This window comes from Telopea speciosissima, unplaced genomic scaffold, assembly GCF_018873765.1.
Source record: "Telopea speciosissima isolate NSW1024214 ecotype Mountain lineage unplaced genomic scaffold, Tspe_v1 Tspe_v1.0105, whole genome shotgun sequence".
Classification (NCBI taxonomy): Eukaryota; Viridiplantae; Streptophyta; class Magnoliopsida; order Proteales; family Proteaceae; genus Telopea; species Telopea speciosissima.
The window spans coordinates 21411-43374 of NW_025317441.1; the positions used below are offsets into that span (position 1 = coordinate 21411).

The 21964-nt window shown below is 40.9% G+C and overlaps 1 protein-coding gene across 1 annotated transcript in view; it reads right to left on the reverse strand.

Annotated features, from left to right (window-relative positions):
• Nucleotides 1–16590: 16590 nt before the first annotated feature.
• The window catches only part of LOC122647645 (light-mediated development protein DET1), a 58877-nt gene continuing 53503 nt past the window's right edge, over nucleotides 16591–21964 (reverse strand). Inside the window, exons 6-10 of the mRNA XM_043841004.1 lie at nucleotides 17959–18027; nucleotides 17768–17824; nucleotides 17329–17409; nucleotides 17068–17232; nucleotides 16591–16892 (exon numbers count right to left, since the gene is read on the reverse strand). Coding sequence (XP_043696939.1) covers nucleotides 16791–16892; nucleotides 17068–17232; nucleotides 17329–17409; nucleotides 17768–17824; nucleotides 17959–18027 — 474 coding nt within the window. The 3' untranslated portion in view covers nucleotides 16591–16790. The remainder of the gene's footprint in view (nucleotides 16893–17067; nucleotides 17233–17328; nucleotides 17410–17767; nucleotides 17825–17958; nucleotides 18028–21964) is intronic.

The window sequence follows — 21964 nt, forward strand, 5'->3', positions numbered from 1 at the left end:
ATCTCATGAGAGGTCTGCCCTCAATTCTAGTTCTGTTCGAGACACCCGTGGAGGTGGTAGAGGCCCAGGGCCTAACCGTGAGGAAGCTAGTACTGTGGAGATACGTGGTGACAGTGGAGTTGGGCGAGACAGATTTAAATGTGATCATTGTGGACGCACTGGACACATCAATGATAGGTGTTGGTCTCTCCATAGTCGTCCTCCTGGTATGCGTGGTCGTGGTAGCCGTAGAGGGGGAGCTCGAGCTCATTCCGTGACAACTGAGGTTGATGCCCCACAGGATGACTCCACCTTTATGGATGCAATGGTTCGTAGGGTTGTGTCACAGTTGAGCACATCTTCTACATCTAGTATGGCTGGATCCTCATCATCCTCAGCTTTGCAGGTCTCCACCTCAGCTTCCACTGCTGCCCAGTCTTGGGGCATTGACTCAGGTGCCACGGACCACATGACTGGTACGTCTCATTATTATGATTCCTATACCATTTGCTCTGGTAAGGACAAGGTTAGGGTAGCTGATGGCTCCCTTTCCTCCATATCTGGTAAGAGAAATATCCCTGTGACATCATCTATTTCCCTCTCTTCTGTTCTTCATGTCCCTAGCCTTACACTGAATCTTTTATCTGTGAGTCATTTGACTAAATCTCTCAACTGTTGTGTCACTTTTTTTCCTTCTCACTGTCTTTTTCAAGATTTGGTGACGAAGAGGATTATTGGTAGTGGACGTGAGGAACAAGGCCTCTACTTTTTTTATCCGCTTTTGCCTACAGCTCATTCCTATGTGTGTGGTCGCAATGATAGTAGTTCTGTGGATTCTGTTATGTTATGGCATCGCCGTCTTGGCCATCCATCTTTTGTAGTAATGAGGAAACAATTGCCTCACTTATTTTCATCTATTGCCTCTTCTCATGTTTTTCAATGTGAACCATGTATGTTTGCCAAACATTGTCGGTCTTCATATCCTTATCATGGTAATAGAACTGTTGCTCCTTTTCATATTGTGCATATTGATGTTTGGGGTCCTTCCCCTACAACTTCGTTATTTGGCTTTCGTTACTTTGTGTCATTTGTTGATGATTTTTCCCGTGCCACATGGACTGTACTTTTGAAGCATAAGAGTGATGTTTGTGATGCCTTTCAAAATTTTTACCAAATGATCCTTACTCAATTTGAGACCCGCATCAAAATTGTGCGATCTGATAAAGGGGGAGAGTACATGTTTGGTGGTCTTCAAACCTTCTTTACTACTCATGGCATTATCCATCAGCTAGCGTGTGTTGACACGCCCCAACAAAATAGGGTTGCTGAGAGGAAAAATCGCCATCTTCTGGAGGTCACCCGTAGTCTATTGTTTGGCATGCATGTTCCCAAGACCTTTTGCTTCTGCTCTTCTCACTGCCTCCTTTCTCATCAATCGTATCCCTACTAAGCTTCTTAATTTCAAATCTCCCTCGGACATCTTATCTCCCAAGGCCTCGGCTTTTTCTCTTCCTCCTCGAGTCTTTGGCTTTGTTTGTTATGTGTATGTTAACAAATCTGCTCGCACTAAATTTGACCCCAAAGCTCTCAAGTATCTCTTCCTTGGGTACTCTTCTACTACCAAGGAGTACAAGTGTTATCATCCTTCTTCCCGCCGATGTATCATTTCCAAGGATGTTACTTTTCTTGAATCAGTCCCCTTCTTTGTCCCTTCTCAGCATCCTCTTCAGGGGGAGAATTGTGGGAGTGAACAGGCTACTGAGGATTTCTTCCTTTCTCCTCTACCTACATCTCCTTTTATGCTTGACATTGGAAAACACAGGACTGTAGATTTGGTTGAGGTTGATGATCAACCAGGGGGGAATACAGATTTGGTTGTTGAAAGTGGTTCTGATAAGGAGAAGGATTACCACATTACATACAAAAAAGGTGAAGGCTTGCATAATACAAGAAAGAAGACCTACCAAGAGTCCTCTTCAAATCCAGATCCACATCCTGAGATTCATCCTTCTCAATCAGGTGACATTTCTTCTCCTCCATCTGATTTGGACCTTCCTATCGCTATTAGGAAAGGGAAAAGCACTTGTACTAATCCTATATCCCAGTTTGTTTCCTATGATGCAATTTCTCCTACAGGCCTTGCCTTTATTACTGCTCTCTATACTGCTTCCATTCCTAAGAATGTCATTGATGCTATGTCTGACCCAAAGTGGAGACAAGCCATGTTTGAGGAGATGATGGCACTTGAGAAGAATGGTACTTGGCAACTTGTTGACCTTCCCAAGGGACGGGTCCCAGTTGGATGCAGATGGGTTTACACAATCAAGTATAAATCTGATGGCAGTATTGAGAGATACAAAGCAAGGTTGGTGGCCAAGGGGTACAGTCAAGTCTATAGAATCGACTACCAGGAGACATTTGCCCCTGTGGCCAAGCATAACTCAATAAGAGTTCTTTTATCTTTGGCTGCCAATAAAGATTGGCCTTTATATCAGCTGGATGTGAAGAATGCCTTCCTTCATGGTGACTTGGAAGAGGAAGTATACATGCAAACTCCACCAAGCTTCAAGATGCCTTCAACTTATATCAGCGGGATGTGAAGAATGCCTTCCTTCATGGTGACTTGGAAGAGGAAGTGTACATGCAAACTCCACCAGGCTTTAAGATGCCTTTAGCTGAAGGGAAAGTGTGCCTCCTTAAGAAGGCTCTATATGGTCTCAAACAGTCACCCAAGGCATGGTTTGAGCGCTTCCGACAGGCTATTCTGAAGAATGGATACTCCCAGAGCCAAGCTGATCATACTCTCTTTACCAAGCGGAGTAATGGTACTATCACAACTCTCATTGTCTATGTTGATGATATTGTGGTCACAGGAGATGATACAACTGAGATAGGTAAATTGAAGAGCTACTTGGCACAACAGATTGAGATCAAAGATCTGGGTCCCTTGAAGTACTTCTTAGGAATAGAAGTATCAAGGACCAAGAGAGGAATCAACATATGTCAGAGGAGGTTTGTTCTTGACCTGTTAACAGAGACAGGGATATTAGGCTGTAAACCAGCAAACTCTCCTATTGAGCAAAACCACAAACAAGGAGAGGATTGTGGTCCTTCTCTTGTTGATGCGGGGAAGTATCAAAGGCTAGTGGGGAAGCTTATCTATCTCTCTATGACTCGGCCAGATATCTCTTATGCAGTGGGAGTTGTCAGCCAATTCATGCATGCTCCCAAGAGTAGCCATTTGGATGCTGTGTATCGCATTCTAAGGTATTTGAAGTCCTCTCCAGGAAAGGACTGTTGTATGCAAGGCACAACCACTTGAGAGTGGAAGGCTTCACAGATGCCGATTGGGCTGGTTCCATTACAGACAGGAGATCTACCTCCGGCTATTGTACCTTTGTGGGAGGTAACTTAGTCACATGGAGGAGCAAGAAACAGCATGTTGTGGCCAGATCTAGTGCTGAGGCAGAATTTAGAGCTATGGCACACGGAGTGTATGAGCTCATCTGGCTGAAGAGACTTGTTCAAGAACTGGGATTTGACACTGAAGGATCCATGAGACTATACTGTAACAACAAGGCTGCCATCAGTATTGCCCACAACCCAGTGCAACATGACCGGACTAAGCACATTGAGGTTGATAGGCATTTCATCAAGGAGAAGATAGACTCTGGCTGTATTTGTACTCCTTTTGTGAAGACTGGTGATCAGTTGGCAGATATCTTCACCAAAGCTCTTGGCTGTCCTCAGTTTAGCTCTTTCCTAAGCAAGCTGGGAATGTATGATATATATTCTCTAGCTTGAGGGGGAGTGTTAGAAGTCATGTAATAGGGGTAGTTTAGGAACTAGTTTTATTACTAGTTGCCTTATTATGTAATTCTGTTTTTTCTTCTTTATTTCCCTTTTACCTCCCTAGGGAGGTGGATGTAATTCTCTATTAGTTATGATTGAATGAATATAGGGTGTATGGAGAAGTCTCTCCAACACAATCGATTACAACCAAAACCTGTTCTATTCTTCTCTTCCTCTTCTTCCTCTAACTTCTTCTCCTCTTCTACTTACTTCCTTAACCTAAATCTAACTCTCCATTGACAGCCCACTTCAAGCTTTCAAAGGATTTGTGTCCTTCGAGAGAGGAGTTCATGGCAAAAGTGTCATATTCTTCTGCAGTTGGGAGCTTGATGTATGTGATGGTGAGCAGGAGACCGGATACTGCACATGCAGTGGGAATTGTTAGTAGGTTCATGCAGAATCCAGGAAAGGAGCAATAGGAAGTAGTTCAGTGGATACTTAGGTATCTAAGAGGTACATCCAGTCACTGTTTATGCTTAGGTGGTACTAACGTTTGTGCAAGGTTTTGTTGACTTAGATCATTTAGGCAAGGTTCTAAACTCAGTCTCGACCAGGTCGAACTTTCCGAGATCTCGAGATCTCGCCTCGGCGAGACAGTGTATTTTTTTTTTTTTTTATGTTACGGCATTATGTTTCGGTAGGCATATGGCCATCGTTGGCTCCGAAACTTTAAGATAAGCTTGTTTTAGGCTTAATAAACATACTTAAAGGTTCAAATTGAAAAAAAACACACACCCAATTTGGTGTTTTGGATTTGCACCCTTGGTTGGCAATAAAGGCCAAACTCTTAATGTAATATTGCCTATTCTACACATTGTTTGAATAACAATCAATCTTCAATTTTGTGTTTTGGATTTGCACCCTTGGTTGGCCAAAAGTGCATACATCAGCGCTACAGAACCTAACTCTTGTAGAGCTCGTCGAGAGCTTCGATTTGATATGTATTTCGACCTATTTCGGTTCATGTCCGAACCGGGTGGATTACAGGGGGCAGTTTTGCACTTTCTGGGGTTAGGGTTTCCCTATATAATGTTGTTATCTCTTTGAGAGATGGGAGTGAGGGATTTGTAGTTTGCTTCATAGATTAGTGGATTCGTACTATCGCTCGGCTGTGGATGTAGGCTTGCTTCTTGGGGATGAACCACACAAATCTTGTCTTGTGCGGGTGTGTTTCTCTTTCTCTTTGCAGTTTTCTTTTACAAATCGCCATTCTGGGCATTGTTTTCTTAACAAATTTTTCTAGGCTTGTGCTGGGATTTTAATGTAGAACTAGTCACGAACCAGGAGAACTTTAGCGGGAGATTAGTTTGTGATAGGATCACAGGAAAAGAACACAAATCAGATCAGGAGAACGGTAAATAACTTAATCAAAACACTTAGATCCTTCCATCCTCTGCTCACACTCTACAGTCTGATAGTGCCTTGACCAAGCTTCAACCCTTGCATCGTCGTTTGGGACACCATGGTTTTCATATTTTGCGTTCTTTATTTCCAGACTTGGTTAAAATTTGTGGTTTAGAACACACCTTCATTGTGATGTGTGTGAATTTGCAAAGCACAGTATAGATTCTTACCCTGTAATGATGTTCAATATGAAATTCCTTATTCTACTATTCATTCTGATGTGTGGTGTCCCTCTAGGACCGTTGATCATAATGAATTTCGTTGGTTGGTCACTTTTATTGATAATTGCACATGTCTCACTTGGGTTTACTTTTGCATAATAAATCTGATGTCTTTGCTTGCTTTCAATCATTTCATGTCATGATTCGTACCCAATTTAATGCCACTGTTCGGGTTCTTTGAAGTGACAATGGGACTGAATATCTTGAAGGTGATTTCCAACCATACCTTCTTTCCCATGGCATTCTCTCTCAAACATCCTGTGTCCGTGCTCCCAAACAAAATGGCATCCCTAAGAGGAAAAATTGTCATCTTTTAGATGTTACCCGGGCCTTGATGTTCACTACGGGGGTTCCAAAAACCTATTGGGGTGATGCTGTTCTTACAGCTGCTTACCTTATTAATCGGGTTCCCTCTAGTGTTCTTAATTTTTAAGACGCCCCTTTCCTTTCTCCCGGATCCGACTATTGCTTCCTCTTTACCTTCCAAAATATTTGGGTGTGTCTACTTTGCTCATAACTCGTCTCCCCCCAGATCCAAATTGGATCCTCGTGCTATCCGGTGTATTTTTTTGGGGTATTCGGCCTCTTAGAAAGGATATAAATGTTATCATCGTCCTTCCCGCCGACTTTATATTACCCTTGTTGTTACTTTCCATGAATTTGAACCTTATTATATGACACCTCTTCAGGGGGAGAGTCTTGAGGAAGAAGAGTTATCTATACCTATACCTTCACTTATTGTTGGAAGCCTTCCTATGCCAGTTATTTCTACTCGGGGGGAGAAAACTTCTGTCCTTGTCCCAGATGTGATCACTTATATTCGGAACAAATCCAGGTGAAAGGATACCATGGCTGATCTGCAACCATTACCCATTGTGGCACCTCCACCAGATCCTCCCTCTCCATCAGGTAACATCTCTCCAACTACTCCTATTATTGATTCTGCTCCTATTTCTACTGCTGCCCTTGATGACCGGCCTATTGCCCATAGGAAGGGACGGTCATGCACCCAACATCCTATTAATCACTTTATCTCATATAATTCTTTATCTCCCTCCTATCAGGCTTTTGTCTCTTCTCTGTGTTCTGTGTCTATTCCACAGGATTGGAAGGAAGCCATCAAAGATCCCAAATGGAAGGCTGCCATGATCGAGGAAATGCAAGCCTTGGAAAAAAATGGCACTTGGGAACTTACTCCTCGTCCACAGGGAAGAAGTTAGTAGGCTACAAGTGGGTTTTCACAGTAAAGCAGAAAGCTGATGGTACTGTTGAGAGATACAAAGCACGCATGGTTACCAAGGGTTTCACACAAACCTATATTATCAGGAGACCTTTACCCCGTAGTAAAGATGAATACAGTTAGGGCATTACTATCTTTTGCTGCCAACTTAGGTTGGAATCTCCAACAATTGGATGTCAAGAATGCCTCCTTGAATGGTGATCTTGAAGAAGAGGTTTATATGGATCTACCTCCTGGATTCTCATTCCCTTTTGTTGCTGGTCAAGTTTGTAGATTGAAAAAAATCATTGTATGGCCTTAAACAATCTCCCAGAGCCTGATTTGGTCGCTTTTTTGAAAGCAATGCAGAACTTCGGACATTGTCAAAGTCATGCTGATCATACTTTGTTTGTGAAGAAGAATGGGACCACGATTACTGCCCTCATTGTTTATGTCGATGACAGAGTGACTACAGATTTACAGGAAAGAATAATGAGGAAATCTCCCATTTGAAGTCATTGCTTGCAGGAGAGTTTGAAACCAAGGATTTGGGTTCTCTTCGCTATTTTATAGGAATTGAAGTGGCTAGATCTACAAAGGGCATTTTTATTTCTCAGAGAAAGTATGTCTTAGACCTTCTCCAAGACACTAGCATGCTAGGTTGTAAACTTGCCGACTCCCCTATTAAGGTAAATCATCAGCTGTGTAGTGGTATGGGTGATCTAGTAGATAAAGAACAATACCAGAGACTTGTTGGTCGATTGATTTATTTGTCCCATACTAGACCTGACATTGCTTATGTTGTGGGGATTGTTAATCGTTTCCTTCATTATCCCAGGACAGTTCACCTTGAAGCAGTCAATCGCATATTGTGATATTTGAAATCTGCTCCTGGGAAGGGACTCCTTTTCTCTAGTAATGGACACCTTCGACTTGAGGTCTTCAGTGATGCTGACTGGGCAAGCTCCATTGATGACATGCGTTCTACTTCTGGGTATTGTTCCTTTCTTGGTGGCAATCTTATCACATGGCGGAGTAAAAAACAGTCTGTTGTCTCCCGCTCAAGTGCAGAAGCTGAGTTCTGTGCTATGGCTTAAGGCATTTGCGAATTGATGTGCCTTAAAGGGATTTTGGGTGATTTGGGAGTCATTACTAAAGATCCCAAGCGCCTTTACTGTGATAACAAGGCAGCCATCAGTATTGCCCATAATCCTGTCCAGCAATACCGCACCAAACATGTTGAGATCGATAGATACTTCATTAAAGAAAAGCTTGAAGAAGGAGTGATCTACATTCCTTTTGTTAGTACAGAAAATCAGTTAGATGATGTTTTTACCAAGGGCCAAAATTGTAAGATATTCCATCCATTGGTCTCCAAGTTGGGGATGTTTGATATCTTCGCACCAACTTGAGGGGGAGTGTTGAGAACCGTAGGACTAGAATATTTTCTCTCAGGGTACTAAAGTTCGGGTCCCAGTGCCATCTCGGTCCCTCAAAAAACCGAATCAAGTCGAGATCTCGCCGAGATCTTGACAAATTGGTGCATTTTATTTTTTTTGACTCGAAGCCTCAACTCAGCGGGTTTTAGACCTAGTTTGGGTCTGAAATTTGGTATTCAGCCTATTTTAGGCCATTTAAACACAATGGCATTATTAGATTTTGCAAAAACAAAGTCCAAATAGGACTTCTACATCAAACCCTAAGTTGGTAGGCAACGAAGTACTAAAATACCCTATTATACACATAAATGACATAATTTAGTAATAGAAAACTAACAAAACATTCAATTAATAGTAAAACAACTTAATAAGCATTAGAAATGTTGAAGTGAAACATCAAATTGTTTAACAATGTTACAACTATCAACACATAAATTGAGATTGAATCACGTATTTAGTCCCCACTTGTGCTACATAGTCTTCCCATGACATAATGTTGTTGCACTGTTGCATATAGTGCTCCACAACATTCATATAAGAGTTATCATCAACATATGCCAAGTCCCCTATGCCAAGAAGCGTGAGATCCACTACTACTGTCATATTGAGGCATGTATGGGACTAGGAATATGGGCTTAAAACCAGACCCAGTACTTTGGTTGTCAAACTCATATGCTGACTGGCCAAACTGACCATAGGCACTATATTCAGAACCAGTGCTCTCCTGGCCATAATCATAGGCATAATGAGGCAGAGATGAATGCCACAACTGATGCTCACTACTAGTATCTATACTCATGCTTCCGGATGTGAATGTACTCTAGTTGGGAAGAAGAGAGGATTTTGGGGGTTTTGAACAAAACTCGCCGAGATATGGCGAATTCTGTCGAGTTTAGTGGGCTTTTTAACTGTTAGGTGGGTAAAAAAGTGGACCGAAACCAAGATCCGACCGAGATCCGATATCTTGCCAAGATCTCGATGAGATATCAGACTTTTTAATATCGCCTATGGTCTCGTCTCGGTTTTTCGAAATACCGAGAAACTCGGCGAGATCTCACGAGTTCTCGAACTATGTTTTCTCTTTATGTTAGGGTTTGTTTAGGGTTATATTTATTTATTCCTCTTTACTATTTTGCCCCTGGGCTTGTAATCAATATAAATAAAGTGGACCTCTGTCATAAGTGACAAGTCAATTCATTCTTCTAACTCTGATCTTGAACGGGTTGCTCCATTGCGACCAACAAGGTTCTAACACTCGGGTTTCGACCAGCCAGAAGCCGAAATATGGTCGAAATGGTCGAAACCTGTGATTTTTTCCCTGCTAACTCAAGTTGGTGATTTCAAGGCCCAGAAATGCTTTTTTGATCTGATTTTTTGCATACAGCCTATTTTTGACATTCTAAACACAATGCATGAACTATTTTCACAAAAAAAAACTCAAAATGGTACTTATGGTTTTTTACCCAAGTTTGATAGAGTATATTGTTCTTGGACATTAGCTAGAAAATAGGACAGCCACTTATTTATACCTAACATCATTGAAGTGAATGGTTTTCATTTACTTAAGATATTATTAATAAATATGCAAATACCCCCTATTTGAATCCAATAAAAATAATTAAAAAACCAAATTCCAAAAAGATAAAAAGTCAAACACCCCCCCCCCCCCCAGTTCAAGATCAAAAATTGGATTTTCGACGATAAGTGAAATTTTCAACTTTTTAATGCTGGGGTTTTTCTCCAATCTAAAAATTTCATAAATCTTAATATGGTAAAACATTGCTAAAAACCAAAAGTGCAGTAAAATATTCATTTGTTTTGATATCTAAAAAAATATTTTCATTCAGACCGATTTTGATAGCATCCATGCATACCAAATTAGATTTGGTCGGAACATAAGTCCTTCAATACAAATCAGATTTAAGCAATCTTGGATTTGTTGGAAAGCTTTGTTTTCAAACTAAATGATATTAGGCATAAATAAGTATCTGGCACAAACAAGTGTCCATCCTGGTTTCAAGCTAGGTTTCCTCAAGCTTCGATGGCGATAAGTGACACTTATATAGGTTATCAAGTCGAAACTAGCGAAATATGGTTGAAACCAGTCAAAACCCACCAAAACTAACCGAAACCATGAACTTTTAAAACTCCCTGCTTAACTCGTCTCGGTTTCTTGCAGAACCGAGATATCTCGGTAGTTTTGGTCGGTTTCAACCGAGTTCTTTTTCCATGGCAACCAAGTGGTCGCGGGTTCAAGTCGGGAAACAGCGTCTCTGTGAAGAGGGAGTAAGGCTGCATACATTATGACCCTCCCCAGACCCCGCAGTGGTGGGAGCCTCATGCACTGGGTACTCCCTTTTTGTTCTGCTAAGAGATCAATAGAAGACCTGTGGATTCCAGGTTAGGATACTAGGAGGATTCAAGCCCTGAATAAGGTGAACTCCAGATTGTTATCCTCTCAAGTTCTTCTTCTACACCACATATCAGGTCAGTTAAGTAGCTCTTTCTAAACTCTGCAGCTTCTATTTTCTCACCTCTTCTCTCTCTCTCTTTTGCTTTGCTAACTTATTATTCTGTTGATTATTAGACTGCATTACTCTACTCCAGTTTATTAATCTGAGTTCCTGTCTCTAGTTCCAATTCCAGTTCTGATTTCAAAACCTGATATTCTCAATCAAATTCTGCTATCGCAACTAAACATCTTCAAATATAAGATTTCTGAATTTGTTTTTTGTGGAATTCCGTGAATATTGGCTTGATCAATGTGATCACAGCCCAGCCTTTATTTATAATATTGAAATCATATGACAAAAATATAACTAAGCAATGTGGGACTAAAACCCACGTACAAGAAAACTCCCATGGACAGATTTACCCTTGGACCCATATTACAACTCCCCCTCAAGTTGGTGCATACATATCAAACATGCCCAACTTGCTAACAGTAGGAAAGAACAATTTTGTACTGATTCCTTTGGTAAGGATATCAGCTAACTGTTCACTATACTGAATAAATGGAATACAAATAACTCCTTGTTCCAGCTTCTCTTTGATGAAGTGCCAATCAATCTCAACATGTTTGGTCCGATCATATTGGACTGGGTTGTGAGCAATGCTGATTGCTGACTTGCTGTCACAGTAGAGTCGCATACGAAGATCAACACTCATCCCCAAGTCTTGAAGAAGCCCCTTGAGCCAAAGGAGCTCATAAATACCCTGTGCCATAGCTCGGAATTCAGCTTCAGCACTAGATCGAGCCACAACAACTTGTTTTTTGCTTCTCCAAGTAGTCAGGTTACCTCCAACAAATGTGCAATATCCAGAATCCAGATGTGGACTTCCTATCATCATGACTACCAACCCAATCTGCATCAGTGTACGCCTCTATCCGGAGATGGCCGTGTGGAGAGAACAATATTCCTTTCCCCAGAGTTGACTTGAGGTAACGAAGAATTCTGTATGCTGCTTCCAAGTGAGAAGAGTGAGGATCATGCATATATTGGCTGACAAGGCTTACAGCAAAGGTGATGTCTGGCCGGGTATGCGAGAGATAAATCACTCGACCCACTAACCTCTGATAGCTGCCTTTGTCCACTAGCTCACCTTCCTTACTCTTCAAATGTGTATTGGGCTCCAGAGGGGTATCTGTTGGGTTACACCCAAGCATCCCTGTTTCTTTCAATAAATCCAAGGTATATTTCCTTTGAGAGAGAGATATGCCCCTAGCTGAATAGACAACCTCAATCCCTAGGAAGTACCTCAATTTGCCCAAATCCTTGACTTCAAATTCCGTGCCCAAATAAGCTTTCAGCTTCTGAATCTCATGTGCATCACTGCCTGTAATTACTATGTCATCAACATAGACAATCAGAAGGGTAACTTGCTGTCCCACTCTCTTAACAAACAATGTGTGGTTTGCATTACTTTGCTTATACCCATATGCGATCATAGCTTTGTGGAATAGGCCAAACCAAGCCCTTGGCGACTGCTTTAGACCATACAGGGCCTTCTTTAACTAGCACACTTTCCCTTGAGTCTCTAAAGAGGTAAAACCCGGGGGTACCTCCATGTAGACATCTTCTTCCAAGTCTCTGTTTAGGAAGGCATTCTTCACATCGAGTTGTTGAAGTTCCCATTCTTGATTTACAGCACATGAAATGATGACCCGTACAGTATTCATCTTTGCTACAGGAGCAAAAGTCTCTTGATAATCGATTCATTGGGTTTGAGTGAACCCTTTGGCGACTAATCTCGCCTTGTATCTCTCCACAGAACCATCAGCCTTGTGCTTCACAACAAAAACCCATTTACAACCAACAGGCCTCTTCCCATGTGGACAACTTACCAAATCCCAGGTCTGATTTTTCGCAAGGGCAAGCATTTCTTCATTCATTGCCTCCTTCCATTTTGGTTCGGCTATTGCTTCCTGCCAAGTGTTAGGCATAGAGATAGAGGACAAAGAAGATATGAAAGCATGAAAGGCAGGAGTTAGAGAGTTGTAGGACACAAAGTTTGAGATAGGATGCTGAGTGCAACTTCGTTTTTGTTTGCAAACAGCAATGGGTAAATCAAGACTAGGATCAAGAGGGGGCTTACCTGAAGTATGACTAGGAGCAGGATTTGGAGTAGGAACAGATGCTGATTGCGTAGGTGGTGTCTTTGTACCGAAGATCATCTGTAGGAAAATCAGTTCCCCAAGTGTATTTCTGTTTCACCAGTCTCTCCCCCTGCACCGGTTGCTCAATCTGTCCCACTTCTTGTTCTTGACTTGTAACTCCCTCCTCTAGTTCAATAGAAACATCTTCAATGGTTGGTATCTCAACATCTAAAGGAGCAATCAGCGGGACCTCTTCATTACTTTGAGTCTCCCCCTGCAGAGGTACCGGCAGTGGAAAGTAAGCCTCCGACTCCCGAAAGACAACATCCATAGTAACCAACACCTCTCTAGTAGGAGGATGGTAGCATTTATAGCCCTTCTGAGTTGGTGAGTAACCAAGAAAAATGCACCGTAATCCTCTGGGATCGAGCTTACCATGGACATGGTGATTTCGGGCAAACACAACACAACCAAACACTTTTGGGGGCACCACAAAGCTGGATTTGCCAACCAACATCTCCAAGGGACAGCGGCCACCCAAGACACGAGATGGAAGTCGATTGATGAGGTAAGTAGCCGTAAGCACGGCATCACCCCAGAAACGAGGAGGAACAGACATGGTGAACATAAGTGGAACGAGTTACCTCTAGTAGATGTCTATTCTTGCGTTCAGCCACTCCATTTTGAGCGGGAGTGTCAACACAAGAAGTCTGGTGTATGATCCCATGGCCATCTCAATAGGAACGGAAAACACCATCCATATATTCCTTGCCATTATCTGAGCGAAGAATCTTCACCTTGGCATCGAACTGGGTCTGGACCATTTTGTGGAATAACATAAAACAATTGAACACATCACTCTTGCTATGCATCAAATATACCCAAGTCGTCCGGCTAAAACAATCGATAAACGTCACAAACCATCGAAACCCAGAGGTTGAAACACAACGGGCAGGGCCCCAAACATCAGAATGAATTAAACCAAAAGGAGTCAAACTTCTGTTGACTGAAATAGGAAAAATACTCCGAGTTTGCTTTGCCAAAGTGCAATCATCACAAGAAAAATTGTGTTTATTACATTGTTTTACCAGACTAGACAATAAAGTATTTAATACCCCAATCGAGGGATGGCCCAAACGACAATGCCATTTATTTAACTCAAGCAATGCAGAATCAAAACTAGAAGATGCCGGCTGGGATGTCAATGCTGTCCGGAAACTGTCAAGCACGTACAGACCACCAACCACCTTACCACATGCAATCATACTGTCCGTTTCCAAATCCTGAAATAAACAATGAGTTGGAAAAAATATTACTTTGCAGTTCAAATCCTTAGTCAGACTACTAATGGACAGCAAGTTAGTAGTAAATTTAGGAACATGTAAAACAGAGGAAAGAGTGAGAGAGGAGCACTGAACGGATCCCTTCCCAGAAATAGAAGAAAGAGACCCATCAGCAACCCGAACCTTGGATTGGCCTGAAAGAGGAGTATATGTGGTAAAAACAGAGGAAGAACCTGTCATATGGTCGGTTGCTCCTGAGTCAATAATCCAAGAGTCAGGCATGACCAAGGTGCAATTCCCACCAAAATAAATACCTGTGGAAGAAGGTGTAGTGGAAGGAGCAGGTAGAGACAAAGCAAAAGCCGCCATGGAAGGAGATACAGATGTCGAAGAAGATGTGTCCAAGCGATTCATCATATCCCGCAGATTGTGCAACTCAGCCATCACAGAGGAAAGAGACTGTTCAGATGGTTCTTCAGTGGCAACCTGATTAGCACGAGAGGAACTAGGCCGGTTAGAATTCCCTCTTCCACGCCCACAAGTATCCGCAGGACGACCATGAAGCTTCCAACATCGTTCCTTAGTGTGCCAGTCCTTCCCACAATGATCGCATTTAATAAGTGGGCGATCACTAGATGGCCCATCAGTAAGAGGAGGACGAGAGAAATTCCCACGGGAAGATTGAGAACCAGAAACAAGGGCTGACCGTTCATGAGTGATAGGATGAACCATGGCAGTGCGCCTCGTGTCCTCAGCCGAAAGTATGGCATAGGCCAACTCCAAAGAGGGAAGAGGATCCCGATTTAAAATATTGGACCTGATACTATCAAATTCAATGTTGAGGCCGGCCAAAAAATAAAACAGCCGTAGACCATCCTCCCACTTCCTGAAGGCCGTCGCGTCAACATCAGTGGTAGCTTCAAATGTGCCTAAAAAATCCAATTCCTACCATAGTGTGCACATGGTATTGTAATATTGGGATAGAGACAACTCTAGCTGCTTGGTAGTATGGAGCTTTTTACGGAGTTCATAGCATTGGGCTGCATTCACAACCTGAGAGTATGTGTCATGAGCCGACTTCCAAATTTTTGCAGCGGTGTCAAGGAGTAGATAACGACCAGCAATGGTCTGGTCCATGGAATTAACCAAATAGGACATCACCAAAAAATTGAAATTCATCCATCGATCTTAAGCCGATCCAGCCTCTATAGGCCTGACCTTAGTGCCCGTGATATAACTAGAGAGCCCAGGGAACCAATAGCAAATAAACAGGAACGAGACCACAAAAGATAATTGTTGCCATTCAACTTTATGGGATTCACCGAAAAGGGAACAAAGTCCCGCTGGTTGGAATCATCAGAAACAGTCGAAGCAGTCGTGATCTCAGACTCGTTAGGCATGGTGGCTGGAGAAAAATAGGCAGAGATAAATCCCCAAAAAAAAGTCAAAACATGTAGAGGGGAAAAAACGAACCCCTGGTGGGAGTCAACTCACCACCAAGGGATGGAAAAAATTCGAAAAAGGTGGAAGCCCTCCCGCGGTGTGTAGAAGTGGCGGAAAAGGAGGGAGGGGCCTGTGGAGGTGGCGGGAGAAAGGGAGAAGGCCGGCGGTGGTCGGCGGTGGCTGCCGGAAGTGGTGGGTGGGTGGTCGGCGGTGGCTGGCGGTGGGTGCTGGTGGCTGGCGGAAGTGTGGAGGGGCTGGCGGTAGGTGGCGGAAGTGGTGGAGGGGCTGGCAGTGGGTGGCGGAAGTGGTGGAGGGGTTGGCGGTGGGTGGTTTTAGGGCAGAATGGCGGAAAAGAAAAAGAAGAAGAGAGAAAAAAATGAAATTTTTTTTTGGCTCTGATGTCATGTGGAATTCCGTGAATACTGGCTTGATCAATGTGATCACAGCCCAGCCTTTATTTATAATATTGAAATCATATGACAAAAATATAACTAAGCAATGTGGGACTAAAACCCACGTACAGGAAAACTCTCATGGACAGATTTACCCTTGGACCCATATTACAACATTTTTTGCATCTGATTTCTTGTTCTAGTTACTTGACTGTTTAGCTGCTCAACATCTTAATTGAATTCTGTTCTGAAAGCCTAGAAGTTAGCCATCGATTATGCAGTTCAAGCTTTCCTACTTCCAGTAGGTTTGCTACATAGGTGTGAATCTGACCATCAGATTTGCATCACATTGCAGGATTATTCTACCCTAAGAACAGTCCACTCGACCAGTTTTTCAACCTAATCAGACTTGTCTTTGTTCAATTATTGAAAAACTCCCAAATCTGACCAGGTTTCCTTACCTGTGATTCTGCTTTTCTCTTCGTTTTCTTAGCCCCAACTCACAAACTGATTAGAAACCCATCAACCAAACAACATAAAACTGTTTTTCTCAACAATTTTCCATCAATTTTTTTATAGCAGCCAACCAGGTGATGTAGGAAACTCAATTCTTTCATTTGATCTAGTTTTCTTTTCATTTGTTCTGAGGAAGTAACCAAAGTACCAAACTCAGCCTACACTTAAAGAAAACCCTGACTGCCAATTACATTATTTATGGGTATGGTTGATGTAAACATATTAATAGTTCCCCGTGACAAGTCGTACAAGTTCCACATTAAAGTAAGCTAAAAATGACAATTTTTGTAGGCCATTGATACAATGATACTTCAATAACTACAAATTAACTTCCTAGTCAAGGATAATGACCAGAGGTGATACAATTTGCCACCAAATGTCACTCAATTAGGAAAAATTATCAATAATGATCCATCTCAATTGGAGGGAAATTTGCAGTTCTAAATCAAACCTTTTCATCAAATCGGAAAAGTGATTGGTCAAAATAGGGAGAAGGACTTAGCGACTGGCAACTGAAAGGCAAGGAGGCCAACATCTTCTTCACAAACTGCAGAAGACAGTGGCACAGGTTAAATAAACTGCACCTCAAGGGAGAACACATGCGCATAAATAATAGTAATTGTGCTTTATAAACATTTTATCCACAGACCATGTATTCAAAAGCAAAACACTATAACATTGACTGGAATACTGAGTACTAAAAACTTCCAACAATAAAATACCTGAGAGAAGCTACTAGCTTTACTCTTCACATTCCTGAGTTGCTCAAGAGCATGGATGCTGTTGGAGTGAGACGATATGAAGTTCATGTATAACAAGTTTCCTGATGCCGCATGAAAGTGGTCACAATACCATTCAAACAAGTAGTATAGTTCATCGGCTGAATTCTGGCCAAAAACATTATACATGTAACATGTTTGAGAGACTTGCAAGTTTCATTACAAAATATTGACCAATAAAATCTGCAAAGACTAACAAAATACCTGATAAAATGCAATTATTTCAGTTGTCTCCATATTATATACAGCAAAAAATGCAGGATGCTGATCAGTACTTCGAGATACCTAGAGTGTCAGCGGTACATTGAGTTGCCACGACATTCCATTAAGATATATTGCAAATATCATATAAAGTTATTCGAATCAAGGAACAGGGAACTAAAAACCGAAAAAATTCTTAAGACTACTCTCGGAAATAAGAGTAATTAAGGAAGCGAAGCACAACGGAGCTAAGATCTCCTAGTACCTGAGGCACAACGTGCCATACAATGAGTGCCTAATTTGACTCAGGCATACACCTGATAGAAGCAATATAATTGGACTTCAGGCAATGCAAAAGTAGGCACCTCATGCCTATGGGCTTATGCATCCCTAAGTCGGCGAACATAATTACTCAAGGAGATATAGAACAAATAAACCTTACCCCACCCTCTACACTACCAAACTTGATTAGCAGATGATGCCGGTCCAAGAATTGTACCTATCATTTGAAATGTTGGTTACACACTACGACAGGGATAACAAGATAATATAACATGCAGTGGCATCATGAAACCCTAAACAACAAGTGTGTTTTAAATCACGAGGGTTAACATACAAGATTTGAATTCCCACCTTCGAAATGATCAAGTCAACATAATCTTGGAAATGGAAATAGAACTTCTTCTTCAAACATTGGACCCTCTGATAAAACAAGATTACATAACAGTTATCAGCAAATCTCTTGAAAATCAGAACTCAATGAAGTATCAAAAGCCTCACTGAGTTGCAGCATAGGATGCAACAAAAATTCTTGACATTATAATATCTCAAGGGAAAAAAAAATAACATAAAAAACATTGTTAATCTCCCAAAACATCCAAATAATATATTTCCATGTCAAGTAGCTGGCAGAAAGTCCCATGGCTTTGATGGACTAACATCTACCAAAATTCTTTGTTTTGTCCCATCAACTTTTCAAAAGATAAACAAGACAATGAACGATATAGAACAATTGAGTTCCAAAACTTTTAAACACAAAAAACGAGATTTAAAGCTTCGTCCCATCCATAGTTTGAAAACTCATTACGTTTCGGTGTTTCGGTCGAAATTTTGCATTTTTCTGTTATGTTTCGGTAAGTCATTTCGGTGGGTTTTAGGCCAAGCTAAGGCCTGAAGTTTCATGGAAATCCTACACATTTATATGTTCGAATTGCAAAAATAGTCACCCAAAGTGGTGTTTTGGATTTGCACCATTGATTGGCAATGTACGGTCGAATCCTAATGTGTAACTTAGTTTATTACACATACACATTGTTTAAGACTTTAAGTACTAGAGGACATAATAAATTAATGATTAATAAGCAATTTAAACAAGCAAATTGACTTGGAAGTTGGAAACATAAAGTGAATGACTCATAAGTCATAACTTAAGTCAGAATATTAAGTACAATAAGTAAATAACAAGTTAAGAAGATGATATCAATATGACAATATCCCCAATAGTCCAATACAAGTTAAGTAGTCATCTAGTGACTAAAATGTTTACAAATATTCTAATAATAATTACTCCGACGTCCAGGATCGACCCCACTCATAGTCCAATGGAGCCGACGTGCATTGTTCTCCGACTTTAGGACAAATGAATGCCACGTCATAGTATGGGAGAAGAAACGACCGAGACTAATGAGGAGAAAAAAACCAGAGATTATTAAGTCTCGGTCGAAATTTCAACCGAGACTATGAGTTTTGGTATTTATAATGCTACTTTTGAAAAAGGAATCTCGATATCTCGCGAGATTTTGATTTTGTCTCGAGATATCACGAGATGGTCGAAATTTCGACCGAGTTTTTGTATTTTTTTTGTTCGAGCTTGTGTTTCGTTTCGGTCAGATCGAGATACTTGAAATATTCGAGATCTTGACCGAAATTTCGCGAGATTTAGTACTATGGTCCCATCTCCTTCAAACAAATGTTTAAAGTATGATAAATATTCTTTATGGGCAGGGGTTCAAGCACGGCCGCACATGACGATTAAACCATTCGTCCTGCCATGGTGCTGGCGTGGCCGCATGGCCCAACTCAAGGTTGTGGGCATGGCTGCTTGTCCCTGTGCAAATGTTGTGGGTATGGCTGCATGTCCCTGTACAAGGTTGTGTGCGTGGCTGCATGGCCAAGTGAACCACAAGTTGTTGTGCATCTGCTAGCACATGGTTGCGGGCATCCACCCATCGCCATGCACATGGTTTCAAAACAAAGCTTTCCAACAAGTCCAAGATTGCGAAAATTTGATTTATATTGAAAGAGTTATGTACCGGTCAAACTTAATTCGGGGTGCGGGAATGCTATCAAAATCGCTCTGAATGAAAATAATTTTTTGGACATCAAAACAAATGAATATTTTACCGCACTTTTGGTTTTTAGCAATGTTTTACCATAATAAGATTTATGGAATTTTTAGATTTCAGAAAAACCCCAGCATTAGAAAGTTGAAAATTGCACCTACTGCCAAAAATCCAGTTTTTGTTCTTGAACTGGGGGGTTGACTTTTTTTCCTTTTGAAATTTTATTTTTTAACTATTTTTATTGGATTCAAATGGGGGGGGTATTTGCATATTTATGAATAATATCTTAAGTAAATGAAATACAAATTCATTTACTTAAATGATATTAGGCATAAATAAGTGTCTGTCTTATCTGTCTTCGTTCTTGGCACAGATAGGTGTCTGTACCAACAATTTCCAGCAAGATCTCGAGAGTTGGCACTCATATAAAGGACCTAGATGGGCATTTTCCTATGTCAAACTGAGATCTCGGAGAGATATTGACATTTTGAGACTCATAGGCAGCCTTGTCTCGGGATTTTGAAAAACTGAGAAACTTGGCGAGATCTCGCGAGTTCTCGAACCATGCAAGAAACAATGGAGAAAAGTGAGAGAAGGGGGGGGAGGGATAGAGGAAGAGGAAAAGGAAGAAGAAGAAACTGGATCTGTTGCCGGATGTTACCGCTTCTGCCGCGAAGAAGAAGATAGAGGAAGAAGCAGAACAAAAAAGGAATGTACCTGGAACTCCGGCTGCAACCACCAACTCTTCCAATGTTTACCACATCAAAGAGGAAGAAGCATTTGCTAAATTTTAAGTTTAAAGCAGATAAATCTTTTTTTTAATTTAGTACAATGCCTCTCATATTTACAACAAAAGAAATACATTTTTTTCATTTTACATATAAGCCACCCAAAATTACACCTTAAAGGAAAGAAATGTCATATTTTACATCTAAACCTGCTTGGAGCCATGACAACTACGATTCAACATCAGCCTAGAATATAACACAATAGATTCAAATTGTAATATCCCAGAATTTTGAAAGCCTGAAAGTGTTGTTAAATAATTAATTATCTATAAACAGGGGTATTATCATGATTTTACACCTCAAGGGTATTTTTTATAATTTTACACTTTAGGGATATTTTCGTAATTTTACACATTAGGGGCAAATCCATAAATTCATAAATATTTTTCCTTATTAACATTGTGTGTAGACCTTAATTCTAGAGGTAACCTAGTTTTGGATGACTTATACATTAATAAGGTACTTAGAAATTAAAGAGTACTTTAGTTCTTACATTTAAAATTAATTCGTGGATTTAGTAAATAAATGAACATCTAGCCTAGAGGTTGAGACACCAATTTATTAAGGGGTTACAGGTTCAAGTCTTATAAGCATTAAAAAAGGGGAGTCTTTTGTCTATATTCTTTTTGTTGGATTTAAGTCAGTGGTGGACCCCACCATATCCAGCAAATAAATCATGTATAAGGGGGAGAATCCTAAATGATGGAAGAGAGTCGGGATTGTTAGTAAACCTATAACTAGAGATTAAATAGGAGACTATGTTTGAATATAAAAATAAAAAGAAAAAGAAAAGGGGGGGAGATTAGAATCGGGTAGAGAGAGGGAGAAATCGAGAGAGATAGGGAGAGGGAGAGAATAACGCGAGAGAGAGATAAAAAGAGATCGAGAATAACAGAACAAAAATAAAAAGAAAGAAAGAAACGAGAGAGAAAAAGAGATCAAGAGAGGAGAGAGTAAACAGAAAAACAAAAAAAGGGAGGGGGGGCAGAAAACTGAGGACGAGAACAGAGAAGGGGGAATACCTGCCAGTTGCTGCTATTGCTGCAACCCTTTTTGAAGATCTAATCTGGCTATCAATTGCCATTACCACCTTGCAAGTAAGCATTCAATATGTTTCCTCAAATTGGATTTTTACCCATTGTTCTCTTGGATTTCTTGCCCCAATGTTCTCCATATGATTTATTATCCATTGTTCCCTTGATTTTCATATATAATTTATTATTCATTGTTCTCTTGATTTTTCCATATGATTTCTTGTCCATTGTTCTCTTGATCTTCCCATATGATTTCTTGCCCATTGTTCTCTCGGTTTTCCCATACGATTTCTGCCCCATTGTAATACCTAAAAGATCCACAATGACAAAAGATATCAATCATTGACCAAATTTTGATTTGTGTTCTTGGAATTCACACAAAACCCTAATCGAATTGAGTAATCTTGACCTAATCTGACTCCTAACTGAAAATGATGGACAGACTTCTAACTGAATTGGGGAATCTTGACCTAAT